General features: G+C 35.7%; 1 protein-coding gene across 1 annotated transcript in view; it reads left to right on the forward strand.

The window, feature by feature from the left end:
• IGF2R (insulin like growth factor 2 receptor) overlaps window positions 1–20,548 on the forward strand; it is a 174,651-nt gene that overhangs the window by 142,960 nt on the left and 11,143 nt on the right. Inside the window, exons 36-46 of the mRNA XM_044671804.1 lie at window positions 382–531; window positions 2,545–2,706; window positions 4,516–4,723; window positions 5,097–5,243; window positions 5,661–5,895; window positions 6,483–6,619; window positions 8,866–8,980; window positions 12,702–12,848; window positions 13,806–13,993; window positions 15,167–15,353; window positions 17,063–17,212. Of these exons, the coding sequence (XP_044527739.1) occupies window positions 382–531; window positions 2,545–2,706; window positions 4,516–4,723; window positions 5,097–5,243; window positions 5,661–5,895; window positions 6,483–6,619; window positions 8,866–8,980; window positions 12,702–12,848; window positions 13,806–13,993; window positions 15,167–15,353; window positions 17,063–17,212 (1,826 nt within the window). The remainder of the gene's footprint in view (window positions 1–381; window positions 532–2,544; window positions 2,707–4,515; window positions 4,724–5,096; window positions 5,244–5,660; window positions 5,896–6,482; window positions 6,620–8,865; window positions 8,981–12,701; window positions 12,849–13,805; window positions 13,994–15,166; window positions 15,354–17,062; window positions 17,213–20,548) is intronic.

Raw genomic sequence — 20,548 nt, forward strand, 5'->3', positions numbered from 1 at the left:
AACCACAAGGGCTAAGCAATCAGGGTTAAGTGACTTGACCAGGTTCATACAGCTAAGAAGCTTCTCTTTGGTTTTTAAGCCCCTTTATAACCCGACCCCTTTCTAAGAGTCCAGATAATAGGATCTACATGTTCATAGGAGGTAATATATAGTAGCTTAGATTCTTTGAGGATGAGATACAAATGGAAATGATTAACATCTGTGACAAAACTTTTTATGATCATCACTCTGGTAGCATCATATAATCTCTGTGTGGCAAACATTTTAGTTTTTACTATATGTGGGTTTATAGCTATATACTTTTTTGCTATTTTAATATTTAATCAACTATCTCTTGAAAAATTGTTTGCCTGAGCCAATTGCTTTCCTTTTATCTCTTAGGATATTGGCCGTGTCACTGGACCTCCACAACTTAATCATGCAACTAATGAAATTTATATCACTTTTGATAGTTCTACCCCATGTCCTCTGGATAGAAATGCTAACTATTCCTCAATTATTTTATTTCATTGTAAAAGGGGAATAGATATGGTAAGCAATTTTTTTTCAGAACCTAAATATTAACATTTCATTTATTAGTATGGCAAATGCCAGGTGAATGTGTACTTATAATGTAGAGTATGATATATATTAGGATGACATCCTAATATTAAAGGTAATATTCTTTCATTTATTAAAAAATCTAATTAAATTGGCACCTTTGAATTAGTCTAGTCAGTTTAAACAATTTTTTGGATCAAGAGTCTACAGAACTACCAGCCAGCTCTGCAGCCACTGGGAATAGGTTAGTAAGACTTCTAGAGAGATGCACACTAGCAATGAGAAAAGAAACCAAAAAAATTACACTTTAAAAAAATCGAAATCTCTTCCACTAAAGGACTAATATGGAAAAATGTTTTGCAGAATTGCCCATGTAAAATTTGTATCAGATTGTTTACCTTCTCAGGGTGAAAGGAAGGTTGGAAGAGAGGGAGAAAGGGGGAAAGAATTTGGAACTCAAAATTAAAAAAAAAGATTGCTAAAAATTGTTTTTGCATGTAATTGGAAAAAAATAAATGTACATCTAGCCTATAAGGAAAAGGAATAAAAAACTAAAGTAGCTTAGGGCCAATTTAGGGAAGGGACAGGTAGCTTCACATACTTTTTGAGGTTCTCATTATATTACAGTTAGTTAAAAAATTGTCATAATGATAAATAAGAAAAGGTTCAGTTATGTTTAGCATATTTCAGGATGAACTATATAGATTGATATTATAGAAAGATTTGTATTAAATGGTCAGAATTTAAAAAATGATATTTGAAGGGATAAATCTGGAAAGTTCCTTTATGTGGAACACTTTCTCTCAGAGTGCTAGATAAATGAGGCATTATGCTTCATTTAGTATTACACGTAGGAAGAGAGTGTACTGAACACCATGGCTGAGTCTTGGAGTAGCTACATACTGGCAACAAGTCAGTGTTTGCTTGCCTTTAGAAATCTGGAGACTGAATATTCCAGGATTGTAGGGCTTATTTGAAGTATTTTTCCCCTTGTGGTTTCTTTCCTTCCTGAATGGTATGTACCATGTAGGAGCAATTGAATACAGACCATGTGGAAAAGAAATCTTTAACATCAGACCGAAATAGAATATTTGGCCTTATGAATATATTTTACTCTTTTTCTCTTGTTTTAATTGGCTTCAAGTTCTAGAAATAATGAATGTGTATGTTTTGGCAGAGGAGGTAGCTTCAGTTGTAAACAGAAGCAAGCCATTTCTATCCTTTGCAGTGACAACCCATAACTGTATTTCAAAGCCTTTTTCTTTTATCCTTTAAAGAATACTTAAAATCTTAATTTATTGATACAGACTTATAGAGTAGAGTTTTGGGGGCACAGATGTAATGGAAAGGCCATTGGTCTCTGAGGATATGGAGGAGGTGGGTTGGAGCACTGCCTAACACTTAATAGCTGAATGATATTGGCTACCAATTAGATTTAATGCCATTTTTTCCCCTTCTACAAGGTGAAGATGGCTTGCCTACTTCATATAATTGTTTTGAGAATCCAATGAAATGTTTATAAAGGCACTTTCTATCCATAATGCACTGAATAAATACAAAGTAGCATTAAAAAATTATCATTAGGGGCTGTGCCCTGGAGATTCCTAGGGAGTTCCGAGTAACTTGTGAACTGCTCCAAAGGGGCCATTGTGGAACTCCTTGAATTGTCATGACTGATTTTCTGGGCTTCAGAGAAGGCTTATTTCAGGTTACCTGCAACCATGGAACATTTGTGACTGATTCTTTAGAGTCTTTGTCCCCAGGGCCATCTTGCTATTGTTGATGTGCCAGTCCAAGTACTGTTGGTAGCTAGAAGTATAGATTGTATCTTTTGTTAGATAATATACTGTATTTCTACCTTTTAGGTAAGTGGCCTATTTTAGGATAGGGTTAGAATCTCTTGATAAATCAGGATATACATTTTGTATCATCTAGAAAAATAGTAGTATTTTAAGAGAATTACGGCATTTCCTATCAAGTTAAAATTTTCTTTTTTAAAAACAGGGATCACCAAAGATGATAAGAACCAGTGGCTGTGATTATGTGTTTGAATGGGAAACTCCAATTGTATGTCCAGATGATGTAAAAACTGTGGGCTGTTCAGTGACAGATGAGCAGCTATACTATAGTTTTAATTTGTCCAGTCTTTCTAAAAGACCATTTAAGGTAATATTACTTCATCTTTGGCATTATCAACTTACATATGTGTGTGTTTATATGTATATATGTTTGGCCTAGTGAATAGATTTTACCTTTTTTTCTTCTGTTTAATTGGCTTCATGTTCTAGAAATGATGAATATGTATGTTTTGCAGAGGAGGTAACTTTAGTTGTAAACAGAAATAAGCTGTTTTGATCCTTTGCAGTGACAACCTCTAACTGCATTTCAGAACCCCTTTCTTTTACCTTTTAAAGAATGCTTAAAATCTTATTTTCTTAATATAGACTTATGGTTTCTGGGGCACTATGATGTAATGTAAAGGCCATTGGTCTTTAAGGATCTGAAGGAGCTAGGTTGGAGTGCTGCCTACCACTTAATAGCTGAGTAATATGTTAAAATCATAATGCATATTTATATAAAATGAATTCATAATGCATGTTTAGATATGCATTATGAATTCAAATTTATTGAAAGAGTTATTCTACCACCAAAACTTCTCATTATTCTTTGCTTCAGGACTAGAATAATTTCACTGTTAAATGACTTTTTTTTTGTGAGAGTGGGACCTAATCTTGATGTAGAGCCGTGGTTCCCAAACTTTTTTGGCCTACCGCCCCCCTTCCAGAAAAAATATTACTTAGCCCCCTGGAAATTAATTTTTTTAAATTTTAATAGCAATTAATAGGAAAGATAAATGCACCTGTGGCCATCACTGCCTTCCTGGATTGCTGCAGCACCCATCAGGGGGCAGTAGTGCCCACTTTGGGAATCACTGATGTAGAGTATGTGGGAGTCAAGAACCACAAAAGTGTCAGGATTTTGATGAATAAAACCAGCTTCTTGTCCTTAGAAAGGCCTTTATATAGTAACCCATGGTAGGTACTTATTTAATGTAGAATTAGGTATATCTCTCAACATATTTTTTTTTGAAAATATTACCCTCACCAATAACTTACTGGTTAGTTCTTTTTAAATATGTGTGTGTTCGTGTGCAAATTAATGCCACTTTTTGTATGTAGACATTTTTAGTTGTTCATTAGACACAAGTGTATATATTTCACTTCGTATATGACGTGTGTCAAATGTTAGCCAGCAGCTTTATATGTTAAAATCTTTGACTTTCTGGCCTCTTGTCCACTTGATGAAAAAGACTAAGTAGATAGCAATTTACTAGCAATATCTTCCATGATGTGTCATGTCCAGCTGGGGGCCTTGAGTGTTGTCATCAAGTCCATTAACCCAGAGCTTGCAAAGTTATTCTTTGTAGGGTCAGCTTTGGGAGCGCAGATGTCTTAGTTTCTTTGTGATCTGGACATATGCATAGTCTCCCAACTCTGTTGTTTAGGAACCTCAGTAAGGTTCACTGAGTTTTAGAAGATGGAGCAATCTTAGCCAATGTGTGAAAGCTTAGGTTAAAAGAGACAATACAAGCAGCACACTTAAGGCCTTGTTTGTGGATAGCTATGTCTGCCTCTATTGCTAGATGTATGAATCCTAAGTGATGGACTAGAAACAGTGGTAGAAAGGAGAAGATATCTGAATGGTAACAGTGGAGGCAGAGAGGCTAAATAGAGGGTCTTCATGGAGACTGACTAGACTAAGGGCATGGGAAGAGCAGGGACACACCTAGGTAAGCCTTTGGCAGGAAGGCGCAAAGAGGTGACCTTAGCAATACTACAAAGGTGAGAGCGGGGCATACGTTAAGAGAGTTCAAAATATGTGGCCTTATTTAAAAGCAGCTTATTTAGTAGTAAAGTACAAATAACTGATGATTGATGTTCTTAGTAATCCATGCAATATTGTTTGTCCATGTAGGTAACACACGGACCCCATACTTACAGTGTGGGTGTATGTACTGGAGCTACTAGTGACCCCCAGGCGAGCTGTAAAGATGGAGGCGTGTGCCTGCTTTCAGGTACGAAGGCCTCTTCCTTTGGACGGCTGGCATCCATGAGTTTGGATTATAGACATCAAGATGAAACAGTCATTTTAAAATATCTAAATGGTGATCAGTGTCCTCCAGGTGAGTCATTATATTATAAGTTATGAGTTATATATAAATTTTGGGAATTACTAGGAAAACTGAGAGCTTTTTTAAAACATCAGACTGGGAAAGCTGCCAAACCCATTGAAGCCTTTGCCTTAAAATTGGAAGACAAAACACGTAACTCTTGGGATAGTCAGAATTAATAGAGACATTTAAATATCAGGCCAATAACACTATATCCAGAAAAATATTTTACTTTTGATGACCAAGACTTATGATTACTACTCTTTAAGTTGGTGATTTATATAATGGGTGGTTACATTATTAATTCTAACCCATGCCTAATCCCTTGGCATAGGCAATGTATTACTTGTATGATATTGATTACATATGTGGTATTTGTTTTCAGAAACTGAACAAGGTGATCCTTGTGTCTTTCCTTTCATATATCTTGGAAAAAGCTATGATTATTGTATTAGAGAAGATAAACCAAGACCTTGGTGTGCAACAACAGAAAACTATGACAAACATCAGAAATGGGGATATTGCAAATTTTGTAAGTAAAAATGTCAACTGTGCATGAAAGAATATTGATGATCTTCAGATATACATATATACAGAATGAAATTTTGACTCAATTCAAGTTGTTTTAGTTAGAGGCCATTTGCTCTAAGAAGAATTTCTGTAATGAATTCTCTATGTATACCCTTGGGGGGAAAAAAAGGATCATCTTGATGTCACTAAATCTACTAAGAAAACTTAAATAATAAAGTTAAATTTATAATCCAGAATCACACAATGAGATATAGAGTGACTATATGTATTTCCATGCCAGGTTAATGACAGACTTGTGTACCTTAGGAATTCAAAGAGAGAGAGAAATTATGAATTGTGTTTTACATTTTGAGATTTTTTTTAATCAGAAAAACTCAAAGTATAATCTAATATATTTCATGAACATTATTCTCCATAGCAAATAGCCTTCGGTCATCTACTATTATATTTAGTTGTGATGAAAACATTGATATTGGGACACCACAAGTCTTCAGTGAGACCCGTGGATGTGAGGTGACTTTTGAATGGAAAACAAAAGTTGTCTGTCCTCCAAAAAAGATGGATTGTAAATTCATTCAGAAACACAAAACATATGACCTGCGGCTACTTTCTTCTCTTACTGGGTCCTGGTTGTTTGTCCACGATGGTACCTCGTGAGTGAAAATTTCTATTTAATATCTTCTAGACAGTAGTAGCAATAGGATGTTAGGTAGGTTTTTAAATCTCTTGATCTCTAGCCCTGAAATTGGAAGGTGCAAGATTCAAATATGACCTCTGATGTTTCCTAGCTTTCTGCCCTTGCACAAGTCACTTAACTCCAGTTGTTTAGTCCCACCTTTCTTCTGCCTTGGATTACATACTTAGTATCAATTCTAAGACAAAAGGTAAGGGTTTTAGAAAAAAAAAACAATTCAATCTCAAATTCAAATTAATTGGCGACAGAAAACCAGTTTCTTTTCAATATATGTGATGCCCTAATATTAATCTACTTCCTAAATAAATAAGTATTTTACTCCCATTTCATGTGAGAAAATCAATTTATTGGATGATTTTCTTTTTTTAAAGTATTTGGCTCCTAATCCATTTTACTGAATAATTTCCATTACATAAAGAATTTTAGTTTTCTAAAAATTCAAAAGCAGTATTTTATACACTTCTTAGCGTATTGAAATAGAGCATTAATGACTTTAAAATAATCATGTATTGTATTTTCCCCTGTTATTCTTCTGTTGATTTTTAGGTACTATATTAACTTGTGTCAGAGCATATATAAAGGGCCCTCTGGATGTCCTGAAAGGGCCAGTATTTGCAAAAAGAGCACAAGTGGTACTGTCCAAGTTTTGGGACTTGTTCATACCCAGAAGCTAGATGTGACAGGTAATGAATGCTATTGTATCCTAATAGTGATTAATTAAAGTTATAGTCATCTGTCTTTTGTGTAAATGGAATTAGCTCACCCTCATTCATTGTTTAGACTTTAGCCACCAGAAAAATGTCACCCCCCCAACTTAGAATTAAGTGGGGAGGGGGGAGGTCTGTTACCCACACATGATAGTAAGTAACAAATCAAAAACAAGTGACAGCCACTTGGGCAGTCCAAAACAGGGTTGAGGCTGCTGTTTGTCCACATGAAATTAGAGGTAAATGCAGGAAGTGACAAAAACTGCTATTTTAAAAATATGATGGTAACTTCCTGTGCGGGGCTTTTGGGCACTTTGAACTTGGCATTGAAGGAGCTCAGGTGAGACCTCAGACTGCTTCCCTTTAATTGTCACCTGGGTAAGTCAGGCTGACTCTCTCTTCCCTTGGCATCTCTGGAGGCTCTAGCCTTAGGGAGGCCTTGTGGCAAGAAGCCTTGTTTAATTCACCTCTGTGCCCCCTCTGCTGGGGCCTCTGAATCCCTACCTGGCTCAGGCCTCTGGTCCAGGCCAGAGTTTCTCTCTCTCTCATTTTCCCTATCTTCAACCTTCCTGAATGTAAATAAACCACCATAAAAGTCATCCTGATTTGGGTCTCTTTTATTTTGAAATCGAGTTAATCGAATTCTGGGGACCAAACCTTAAATATCTAGTTTCCCCTCTTACACTTTGTAAAATGAGATGACTCATTCTCTGAGTTTGTGCCCATCTCTTAGGTCTGTGAAGAATTTAACCAACTGCTTCCAAAAGTTGTATACTTATACTTTCATACTTTGACTCTGAATACCCTTTTAGTTCATCCAGAGAGCCACTGTTGGCTTCTGGCCCATTTGGGATTCTGATCCTATTTGGACCCATGCTCAAAGTAAAGCAGCCTTAAGTATCCTTGAATCTGACTTTAGACCAGAGGCAATGGAAGCCAGAATTGTCATTCGCTTCTCAGCTGAAGTCCACATTGGTTCTACTTGCTTAACTGGATGTGTGCTTATATGAGATAAACATGTTCTAGTCCTGTTTTGCAAACATACACTTGTTTAAGCAGTTTACAAAATTGCCTAGAACTCTACTAAACATTTTTTAAGGATATATTTTTGTATTTGATTACTTCAAAAGTTATGTGATTTTTATCTGTGTTTAAATTTCTTCCCCCAATACAGATTATAATCCCTCTATGCCTACATTTGAGTTGCAGTGACCAAAAAAGAAAGAAAAAAATCTTTCACTTGTTGACCAAAACTCTCTCCAGCAATGAGCCTCTTCAAATTTAGCTAAGCTAATCCTCAAATGACCATCCTTTGCTGGGCCTATACTTGATCCTTTTCAACTGTGTTCATAATGTGTAAATAATTCCCTTTAACTATATAAAGGTTCTTAGTTCCCTGAACTGGGTTTTTAAAAAATCTGATAACTACATTTCAACATAATTAGCTTCCTTGGTGATCCTATGTATTTTATTTTTGCACTTAGAAACATTATTCTGAGAAAGGATCCATAGATTTCACCAGACTGACAAATGGGTCCATGGTACCAAAAAGGTTAAGAACCCCAATATTTATATTGAAGTTGGTTGATTGTAATGAGAGAATCTGGCTTTAGTGTTAACAAATTTAGAATGGGAAGAGTAGATACCATTGTGATTGAGACTACCTAAGTTCTATCCAGTAGACTGGAGATGTAATGGAAATTAGGTATTTTATGTAAATCTGAAAAAAAAAGAGTCTAATTCATTAATTTGTTATATTAAACTGTACCTTCCTCAGAGGCATCAAATACTCATAAAAAATTTAAAAAATTTTGCAATTTTTAAAATGAAGACAAAGATTTTAGGTTTTAAAAATATTTGAACTATATTTTTAAAAACACATTTTAAACCCATTTGAACTCCGTTCAGACCATTGACAAGTACCTCTTATCTATATAAATGAAAGGATCAAGACTACCATGTTAAAACTATCCTAGTACCCTAAGACTTTTCAAAATGAACAATTAGTTTTTTGCATTGTTAGTATTTCAGTATGGTCTAGTAATATGAGAGTTATTATGTCAACTGGGACTTTAAAAACTTAAATAGTAGAGCAATGGTTATGAAGTTTCTCTTTAGCATGTCAGAGTTTTGTTTTGTCCTTTTAACACTGTGTATATTTTACTAAAATCCTTTTTCTTCAGTGTACTAGAAATAGTGTTTAATTAAGTCATGTGTTACAGGTGACAAAGTCCTTGTAACTTACTCAAATGGCTATGAATGCGGGCAAAATAAGACTGCAACCACGGTTATAGAGCTGAAATGTGCAAAGACAGTTGGCAAACCCATGCTTAAGAGGTAGGAATGGTTTTGAATTGAACTGTTGATCAGAATAGGATTGTGGACATTGTATACTGACAAGAATTTTCTCAGTGGTTCTGGATCCAAGCAACTCCATTGGGTCCAGAAAATAATCAATTTATGGATAAATAAGTTATTTTCAGAAAATGTAAATTTTGTAACTTTATTTCTGGAAAATATTTTGTACTTTGTAGAATTTATTGTAAATACTTTTGCAAGAAGCCATATTGGGCCAGGATAGTTGCCAGTTACTGAGGTTGGAATGCAGAATGCAGGGGTGGCATGAGCTGGCATCAGACCAAAAAGTCTGTTGAGCACCCTATAAGTTGAGGCTGATTCCTATTCTAAGGGTCTCAGTCTTGAAAACGGTGGGAGGGTAGGCATTTCAAAATTGTCTCTTAGCTAGGAATAGTTACCTAGACTCATTGCTCTTCCAGTGCTATCAGCATCCATTCCTATATATATCATCAGTAATATACAACTTTCTAAATGCCAACAAGAAGATAAATATTGAAGATCAACTCTTCAACCAAATCAACTTGAATTGAGCTAGAACATCAAGCAAATGAAGTCAGACCTTTAGGCCTGACGATTGCAATTAGCCTGGCAGGATCAGTGAATCAACTTCACCTGACAACTCCTGAAGATTTATTATAGGCTTAGTTAGTTAAACAAGGTTCTAGGATTCATTCCCAAACCCTCTTTCCTCTTTATTATAACCCATCCTTTCCCTAACCTTGTTTATCTCCATTAAATAAGTTAAAAAGAGAGGAGCCTGTACTGACCTGATCTGTGCTGAAGATTTTTAGGGAAAAGGTGTCAGTTAAAACTAATCCTTTCTCCCATCAAGCTCATTCAAGTGATTATTGATCTTCTGTCATCAGGATCAACATCACAACCAACAAATCACAGTCAGTTATAACATCCTTAATGGTTTGAGTTAGCACTGACAGTTGGGGAAGAATCTTTTACTTTCTTATTGGTCAGTTGTGAAGGAGGAATCAACCAAATGGTGGTCCTGTCAGCTAGTTTAACACAGACCACACCCAGCTGCAGAGTCACTTAATCTTACTTAAAGCAACATCATTCAGCTGTGTTAAACCATCTAGACAAGAGGTCTCATAACCTCCATTACATTAACTAGTTCATATCTAGACCTATTAAAACCCTGGCCCTGGACCTAAGCTCTGGGTGTGAAGGCCAACAATAACTTTCTGTAATCACTTTTGCAGGAAATAAAGTTACAAACCCTGAATTTGATAAGGTAATATGCACAAAAGCTATGTGTAGGAAAGCATCTCAGTTTAAAACCCTACCTCCTTCCTAGTGCTTAGCACAGAGCCCAGTAGTATAGTAGATACTTCACAATATTTTTGTTGACTTGCAAGCTTCTTAACTTCCTTGGACATCGGTTTTTATCTTCTGTAAAAATAGGTTAACAGGATCTCTGAAGTCCCTCAGCTTTATATCTGATACTATGTTGAAGTGTCAGTAGGGAGGGCACTGAAGTGGAGAGCTCTTTTCAATAAGTAGTGCTATCATTCCCTAGCTTTCTGATTTATAAAATGAAAGAGTTGGGCTTCTACCTCTTCATCTATAATCCTATGAGTTTTATGTAGATGATGCATACAGGTCTGTATTTCCAGCTCTAGTCATTCCCTGAGCTCCAGGCCTAATAGCACCAGCGCCTATTTAACATTTCCCACTGGATGATTGGCATCTCAAAATCGGCATATCTAAAGCAGAGCTCATCTTTTCCCCAAACTCACCTCTCTTCTTAATATCCTAATTTTTGTTAAGGACACCATCAAACCAGTCATCTAGGTTCAAAATCTTATAGACATCTCCAATTCCTTACTTCTCCCCTCCCCAATGGCATATCCAATCATTTGCTGGGTCCTTAATAAGTGCTTATTAAGGGCTGTTGTGCTCTTGGTGCTGGAAATTAAAGACCAAAAAATACCATTCCCTACCTTCAGTGATGTTGCTTCTGTCAGGGGAAACAACATTCACATATGAATATAAATAAAATACATGCAAAATAAAAATACAAGGTAATATCAATGACACATGACAAAACTAGTGGAAATGTGCATCGGCCATGGGTGGGGGGAGTGCGGGGGGTGAAGGAGAAAGTAGGAGCATGAATCATGTAACCATGTTAAAAATGAATATTAATAAATGTTTGAAAAGAAATACAAGGTAATTTTTTAAATGAGAAAGACACTAAGAGCTGGGATGAAAAAGCAGAGGGCAAAGAATCATAAGAAGTCTCATGTAGGAGATGGGGTTCCTTATTGCCTCAAGGATCAAATACAAATTCCTTTGTTTTTCATTTAAAGCCTATCAAAGCCTGACTCCATTTTACCTTTCCAGGCTTATTAGACCTCCCTCCACTTATTCTGTGATTCAGATAAATTTGCTTGCTTGCTTTTCTTTGTACTATATTTTATCTCCCATGTCTGCATTCTTACAAAGGCTGTTGCTCATGCCTAGAATATATTCCCTGTTCACCTCTGCCTTTTAGAATCATTGACTTCTTTTAAAGCTTAGTTCAAGTGCCAGCTCTTACTTGAAGAAGTCTTTCTTGATTTCCTTTTAGCTAGGATTGCTCATCATCCCCTTCCCTAAAATCACCTTTTATTTACTTTGACTATTTTATACATAGTCTTCATTATGCATAGGCACAGACTTTGTCTTCCAATAAAGTATAATTTCCTTGAGGCTGTAGACCGTTGGATTTTTATTTTTTGTCTTTACAATGCCTGGTACATAGTAAATGCTTAAATGCTTTTTTTTTTTTTTTAAACCCTTACCTTCCGTCTTGGAGTCAATACTGTGTGTTGGCTCCAAGGCAGAAGAGTGGTAAGGGTAGGCAATGGGGGTCAAGTGACTTGCCCAGGGTCACACAGCTAGGAAGTGTCTGAGGTCAGATTTGAACCTAGGACCTCCCATCTCCAGGCCTGACTCTCAATCCACTGAGCTACCCAGCTGCCCCAGCTTAAATGCTTTTTGAATGATTGATTTATCACGTATGAATTGTGTTAAGAGGAAGTTGGTCAGCAGAGGGAGTATGTTAGCTAGTGTTTATGTATCTTTGCTTCCAAGAAGCTGGAAAAAGTCAAGTCAAATAATCTAAACTTGCCATGCCTTGAATTTCTGTGGGTTTAGGAAAGGGAAAATTCAGAAACTAGCAAAGGATTAAACGAATTCAAAAGATTCAAATTTCTGAAAAGTTTGCAAAAACTCAGACCAAGAATTCTAAAAGCAAATAGGTTTTGTCTTTTAAATTATGTACTATTTAAAAAACATTTTAAAATATATGTTGTTGTGATCTTTAAAAATATTTGCATATGTTATAATAATGCCAACATACTGGGTGGTCACCTTCCCTAAATACTTCTTGCTTATACAGTAAGGATGTTGTGCAACTAAGATGTTTTACCAATCTATCATTAGCTTGATTTCATTTTGATGTCAAAGTTATGAATTGGCAAGGAAACTTCAGGGATTATTTGAAAGTACTGGTACATGAAGGGTTATGATGATGAAAGATGATTCTTTGAATGATGCCTGAACACTGAGAATTTGTTGCTTAGTGTGCTTTTGAAAGAAAATGAGTTTGATTTAAGCATTCACTAAACTGTATTTTGAGTCATCAACCCCCAAGGCTAATGTGATCATTAGAATTCATGATATATTCATCCTCCTTTTATAGTTTTGATAGAGAGAGCTGTACATATTACATTATGTGGGAAACTAGAGCTGCCTGTGCAGTGAAGCCACAGGAGGTGGAAATGGTGAATGGGACCATCATCAATCCTGTAAATGACAAGCGTCTCAGTCTAGGAGATATTTATTTTAAGTAAGTAAAATATTTTTCTTTTGAGTACCAAAATGTGTTTAAAATTAAACCACTAATTCACCAGCATGGAGCAAAGCAAGATAAATTTAGTGTTGTGTTTTAGTTACTGTAACTAAGGGGTAGTTATATTTTTCCTTATTATGGGAAAAAACATTACTAAACTATTAAGTTTAACACCAAAGATGGTGAATTCTTCAATGTGCAAAGATATTGTTTTCTTCCCTCACTCCTTCCCTTAGTGTTTTTTAAAATAATTTTTTATTGGTGTCTTTGTTTTTACATTGCCTAAATCCATCTCCCACCCTCAATCTCTTCCTCTCTCCCCAGAGAACCATCCCACATAATAAAGAATATTTCCCTTAGTAGAATTAAGGAAGAGAAGAATTTTTAAATAACCTGTCACATAGTCTGTTGGGATGCTGGGAAGAAAAGAAGGATTAATCCTTTATGCTTAATAGTTCATTGCAAATCTATTTTTCAGCAGCCTGTTCTGGTCTGAGATATTGGTCTACTGGAGATAATTACCAGTGATCAAGGCACTGGCAAGAGTTAGGGAAAATGGGGTGTAAACACTTATTAGGTATATTTAAGGCTCTAAAAATGACCATGTATTGACAAGAGTAGTAGTATACTATAAAGAACCTCATGCCTTTAGAGAAATTTTTGTAGATAAAAATGTTTACCTATCTAATTGTAAAAAGGGCAAAATGAAGAATATGGTACCAGAGTTATCTTTTTTTGCTTTCAACTTTAGTAGGAGAAAGAGGGGTAGTCCTGAAGCTGAGCATGAAAGAGCAAACTACTAAGTTTGGACAAAGTTATAAGACGCACCCTATAAGGATTTTTAATCATGTGCTGAACTTTCCACATTAGTTGTATTCTTCATAGCAAGACTAGATTGCAATTCCTGTGGTGTGGTTTTTCCTGCTATAATGCTATATTTTGTTTTCATTTCAGGTTATTCAGTGCCTCTGGGGATATGAGACCTAATGGGGATGCATATATGTATGAAATCCAGCTTTCTTCTATCACAAATTCAGCAAATCCATTGTGTTATGGAGCTAGTATATGTCAGGTTAAGACAAATGATCAGCATTTTGGTAGGCAAGTTGGATCTTCTGATAAAACTAGATATTACATTCAAGGTAATTTCCCTTGATTGAATTGTCTAATATTTTCTTCCCAAAATGGGTTTAAAGCCTTAAGTAGATTCCCTTTATTCTTTAATTTCTGGTTAAACTTATGGACTGGAATTGTAATAATATTTAGTAAAGGCATTGCTATTGTCACTAATGTAATAGGTTCAGAAGAAAACTTGTTTTTTTAGCAAATCAGTGAGCTACATATCAAGCCTAAAGTACATATTGTGTTTAGGCCTATACAAATTCTCCAGAGAAGGGATGAAAAAAATAGAGTTTTTTTAGAGTATTATTGCAGCAGACATGATAATGTTTTGGTATTGAGCCTATCACAGATATCAGTACCCAGTTGGATAGCCTTATATATGCACATTTTGGAGTTTCCAAAAAATAGAGTCATGTCAGTACTCTAGCTCAAACAATCTTAATGGGGCATTAACAGACACTGACATATAGTGTTGATACATCTGTTGATAACATAGTCCCTTCTTCATTTGAGCAAGGTTATAGGTAGTGAATTTGCCAATTTCTAAGGGATCCTAACCAGTGGAAAAGAAGATTTTTTACTATTTTTATTTTACATAAAATCTTAGCATTGTATTGAATCTTAGAGATTGATTTCAGCCTTCTCATGTTATAGATGAGACATTTGCTACTCAAAAGAAGCTAAGGCATTTGCTGAAGATTTTATAGGGCTAGAACTGGAACTGAAGTCTTGACTCCCATTCTGGCGGTCTTTCTTTTATTCTGTACTGCCTTGTAATTTATTAAACATTGTCCAAGGCATTATATTAGGTTCTGGGGAGCAAAAATGAAAAATGATGTACAGTTCCTGCCCTGAAAGTTCCACTGAGTTGTAGATGATGGATTCTAAGTCTAGTTTTTTAGCTGTTACTCTCTAATTACTGATGACACACCCTGCAACAAGCCAGAGTAGAATATAATTTTGAAGGGTTGTAATCATAGCTCTAAAGGATCAATAGAAAGGCTAATGAAAAGCAAATGATATTATCAGTTTTATATCCAGAATATAAATGTCTTTCAGATGACTAAGGAAATAATTTTTACAATTTTAATTTCTTTTTTATTTTGTATTTATATCAAATAAAGTGAGTATAATGAAATTATTTTTAAAAGTTGTTATGGCATTTCAAATTGTTTGTTCTTTTCTTTTGGTAGATGATGACCTAGATGTTGTGTTTTCCTCTTCCTCCAAGTGTGGAAAAGATAATACAAAATATGTCTCTTCTACCATCTTTTTCCATTGTGACCCTTTGGAGAAGGATGGTATCCCTGAATTTAGTCACGAAACAGCAGATTGTCAGTACCTCTTTTCATGGTATACTTCTGCTGTGTGCCCTTTAGGGTAAGTAATTAATTGTTTTTCTTTTTTTTCCTCTATCTCTTTCCAATTTTAACTTTGAAACAAAAGTTAGTACATAATTGAGCACTGACTATATATAAGGTTCTATGCTAGTGGAGGATACAAAGAGGTGTAGAAACTAGATCATTTTCCTCACCAACATAGCCGCTTTGGGGTCCTGAGAGACCAGGAACTTGCCATTCAATGTTACAAGAAAATGTGGAATAGGGACACTTTCTTTGTATTGCTGTAGTTCATCCATTTCTATTTCTACTATGTGATAAACATACATACCAAGGAGGGATGCAGACTCCCTTTAGACTGATGAACATTTCATATTTGTGATTGAATATGATTATACAAGAAGAAGAAGAATGTTTCATTTGCTGCTTCTGATTATTCCTACTTTTTTAGTAGGAAACCTACATTTGGGGTTGTGTATTTCATTCCAGGCTCCCTGTTCTAAAGCTGTCAAACTTCATTGTCTGGTGCAGATTTTAGCCTTACTCTGTCCAAATATGATTGTACATCCCACACATACTAAAACTCATTAATTGCTATTCTTGTCCATTCCCTCCAAGAACTACATATATTTTAAGGCATCATATGATAAATGCCATTAAATAAAAAGTGCATTAAGGTCAGAGGAAAAAGAGATTACTTCTGAGAACCTAGGAAAATCAGGGATGGTTTAATAGAGGAGGTGGTATTTATTTTGAGCCTTCAGAAATGGCATAACACAGGAAAGATATTATTTTGGGCAGAAAGTACAGTGTGAGGAGAGGTACTGAGATGGGAAAGGGCAAGGTGCCTTCAGGAAATGTCTACTAGTCAAGTTTAAATCATGAACTAAGTGTGTAGTAGGGGAAGTTAAGTTAGGGCCAGATCTTTGAATTAAAGTCTGAGGACTTAAGACCTGAATTGGGTAGTTGAAATTGTCACAGGTTTTGAGCAGGGGAATGCATGATTAAGTTAAGATGGGATACTTTGGGAAGACTAATGTTTTACTACAGGATGAATAATAGTAATAAAAACTCAAGGGAGGGAGAACTAGTTAAGCAGTTAGTCAACATCATAGGCACCGAAAACTTGGATCAGAGTGGTGGCAGTGGGAAGGAAGTGAAGGGAAGAAAAGAGGACTAAATGTGAAGACTTTGTGAAGGAAAAAACCAGGATTTTCATGATTAGCTCCTCTCCTTTCTTCACCATCCATATCAAAAGATGGCCCCAAGTTCTTTGGTGACTAGCAGAATAATGATACCTTTAGAAATACAGGAGAAAGTATTGAATAGTTGTCTTCTTAGATTTAAATGTTCTGGAATCTACTTCCTGGCTTCTATTCTCTTTGATTATGCTTCATACATAAGAACTTCAGTATCTGATTTTATTAGTGTGATTATGCCCTTAGAAAATGAAAATTGCAGCCCTCCTTGCATTAATGCAGCAGTTCTCAAAGTGGTTCTAGGACTCTAGAGAGTGGAAAACCTTAAATGACCAAACAAAGAATTTGTATTTTATCTTATAGGCAATAGGGAGCCATTGAAGGTTTTTGAAAAGGGGAGTAATGTGGTCAGGGTTGTGCCATCACTTGAATGCAAAAATTTCCCTTGGGGATCCAAATGAAGCTGTTCATTGAATGGAAATCCTTAGGATAGATTAAAAAAATTTTTTTTTATTGAAATGATATTACCTTTTCTCTTATTTCCTTCTAGGATGGAAATTATTAATGATAGAGATGAAAATACACAGAATCACAAAGGTCTCTCTGGAAGAAGCCAGGCTGTTGGGGCAATTCTCAGCTTACTTCTGGTGGTCCTTACTGCATGTCTCTTGATTATGTTACTCTATAAAAAAGAAAGAAGGTAAGGAGAAAGGAATTGGGGAGAAGGAAAAGTATACAATTTGGTTAGTTGGGTTTGAAGTGAGAGGAGAGGACAAATACAATTCCTGGTAACATTCATATAAAAATACAATAGTAGTATCAGAACTCGGAAATCTCTGAATTATTGATACCTATAAAAACATCCTTAAAATTTAAGAAGACAGATTCTATAATTTCTGTGAGAAGAGTATGCTGATATCAGCTCAGTGAAGCCAGAAATGATTGATGTGAAGAAGTTTAGAAGTTGAATACTTTTGAGTCTGATACACATTCCATTGTAATTCTTGGAGTGCTGCATATGAACCACTTTTCTAACAGACTATTGTTCTAATTCATTTTCAGCTTCTTTTTTTCTGAGACATGAAAGGAATTAGACATCATCTTCTCCTTTATAAACTATCATCTTTCTGTTCAGATGTTTGTGTGAGGTCTAGAAAAAGGGAAATCAAGGCCTAAGAAAATTTGCTGCTCTTCTTTTCCCCAGGGGCAATCTTTTAGTTACCTTTGTTTTGTTAGCAGTTCAAATGTAAAAGTTAAGTGGAAAAAATGTCTTTAGTCCATTGCTTCTACCTTAGGAATATATCCAGCTAACCCTTAGGCCACCTAGCATTTTGAACTGCTTAGGAGCAATGGTGTGGTACTGGTCAGCCTCACTACTGAGAAGACAAATTTTTAGGTCCTGCCCCTAATCCATTTGCTGTGTGACCCTGAGCAAGTTGATTAATCTCACCCTAGTGTTCTAGGCAACTCTTTTAAGACTATTTGTTTCAGAGATGGTAGTGTCCTGAATATCCTCATAAGGACTTCCTTTTTAAAGCATGCACTTTTTGATATAGAAGGACCTATGCATGTTATATACCGATTCTATGTGAATCATTCAACTAAGTCATATGAATGTGCAGTTGATAACCATATATGAAGAGCAAGAGCAGCTAGGTGGCACAGTGGATAGAATGTTAGCCCTGGAATGAGGGCTTAAGTTCAAATCTTACTTCAGACACTTACCAGCTGGAGGACTCTAGACAAATTGCTTAACCCTGTTTGCCTTCGTTCCCTCATTTGTAAAATAATCTGGAGAAGGAAATGGTAAACTACTCCAGTATCTTGCCAAGAAAACCCTCAAAAGGGTCTTGAAGAGTCTGAAAAACTGACTAAATAACATAGCCTTATACGTGGTCTGCATTGAATAGAAAGGAGATAAAGACATTATGACTTCTCCAATTGCATCTTCTGTCTTAGGATCATAGCTTTTGAGCTACAAGGTACCTCAGAATTCATCTAGTCCAATCTCTCTCATTTTGTAGAGAAGGAAACTGAAGTCCATGGAGAGGTGAAATAATTTGCCCAAAGTTACACATAGTTTTTCTGGGCAGGTTATTTTTAGTTGCAAGTCTTTATCTTTTGCTTCTGGGAATATTGTATTCCAAGCCTTCTTCTCTTTTACAATGTTAACTCCTGTGTTTTGTGTAATCCTGTGGACCCTTTTTTAGAATTTGGCCATGATGTTTCTAGGAACTTTGAATTCTTTATATTTGTCCTCTATTTCTAATAGATCTGAATGGTTATCATTCATGACTAATTAAATTATGATTTCCAGGTTTGTGGGGGTGGGTAGTGATCATGGGAGGTTGGATGAGAGGGGAAAGTGATGTTAAGAAAGTCTGATGATCCTTTATCTTTCCTTTTCCTGGTCAATTATTTTTGATGAGAGAATATATTTACATATATTTATGATTTATAGTTTCTTTTTCCATTCTTTTGAATTTGTTCTAATGTGCCTTGATTTATTGATTTCTGCTTGTTCCAATCCAATTTTTAGGTAGTTTGTTACTGGGGAAGATTTTGTATTTCCTCTATAGAGATATTTATTCTCTAGAGTTCTCATTTCATTTATATTAACATTATAAAACTCTGGATTAATTTCAATCAGGAATTATAGTAGACCTTGAAACCAAGTTGTGTTTTTGTTTGATGCTTTGTTTATAGATGTTATGGAGGTTACTTATTTTGGATTTGTGGCTTGGATATCCCTAGATTCACAATATTTCTTTTTTAAAAAATTCTTACTCTCTGTCTTAGTATCAGTTCTCAGATAGAAGAGTGCCAAGGGCTAGGCTAGCTAGGGGTTAAATGACTTGTCCAGGGTCACACAGCTAGGAAGTGTTTGAAGCCAAATTTGAATCCAAGTCCTCCCAATTCTAGGCCTGGTATTCTATCCACTGTACAATCTAGCTGGCCCCACAATATTTCTTTATCATCATGTCTTCTGTTTACATATTTTTTCAGCTTTTTTTTCATTGGATTTAGGCTTTAAACACTTCTAGAGGACAAGTTCAAGGGAAAGAACAAACATTTATTAAGTGCTTATTGTGCATCAGGCACTAAGTACTTTACAAATATCTTATTTGATCTGCTATCATCCTGTGAGGTAGGTGCTGTGCTTATTTCCATTTTATAGATGAGGAAATCAAGGCAACCAGAGATGAATTGATTTGTCCAAGGTCATACAGCTACTAAGTATCTGAGGCAGGATCTGAAGACCTAACTCTGGGCCAATTGCTCGATCTATTGTGCCATCTAGCTGTCTTTAGGACCTTATCTGGGGTCCTGCCACTTTTTTCTCTGGCTACTGAGAATTGTCTTTTTCTAGGGCATCAGGACTAGCTCAATTCAGTGAGCTGCAAATTTTCAGAGCATTAGGACACAGTCTGATCACTACTTTCTCAATTTGAGCTCCAGGTTCAACTGCAGGTATCCCTAACTTTCATGTACTGTGGTCCCAAGCTGGGCTTTTATGTCTGGACCTTTTTCCTAGTACCTATGGGCTGGAAAAATGAACTTCTGATAGTTTTTGCCATGCATTTCTTGATTATTGTTCTTTTTTTTTCCATCCACGCTGGAATTGTATAAGCTGGATTGTTCCTAGTCCAATAGGAATCTCATAGAGACATCCATAGATTAAACTATGGGAAGAAATTGCTAAACACTCACCACCTGGCAGAGAGATGATGAATTTAAAATGCAGAGAAAGATACATTTTCAGACATGGCTTATATGGGAATTAGTACTGTGCAAAATGTATTGCAGGATTTGTCTTCTTTTTAATTTGCTCAAAGATGGTGGAGACTAGTGAGAGGGCAGATTAATAAGTCTAGAAGATAAAACAGGGTTTACATCTTGTAGTTTTGTTATATTATTGCTTTTTTTTTTTTTTACATATAATTTTTTTTTAACATTTATTAATATTCATTTTTAACATGGTTACATGATTCATGCTCCACCTTTCCCCTTCACCCCCCCCCCCCCCCCCCCCCCC

This window comes from Gracilinanus agilis, chromosome 4 (genome assembly GCF_016433145.1).
Source record: "Gracilinanus agilis isolate LMUSP501 chromosome 4, AgileGrace, whole genome shotgun sequence".
Lineage (NCBI taxonomy): Eukaryota > Metazoa > Chordata > Mammalia > Didelphimorphia > Didelphidae > Gracilinanus > Gracilinanus agilis.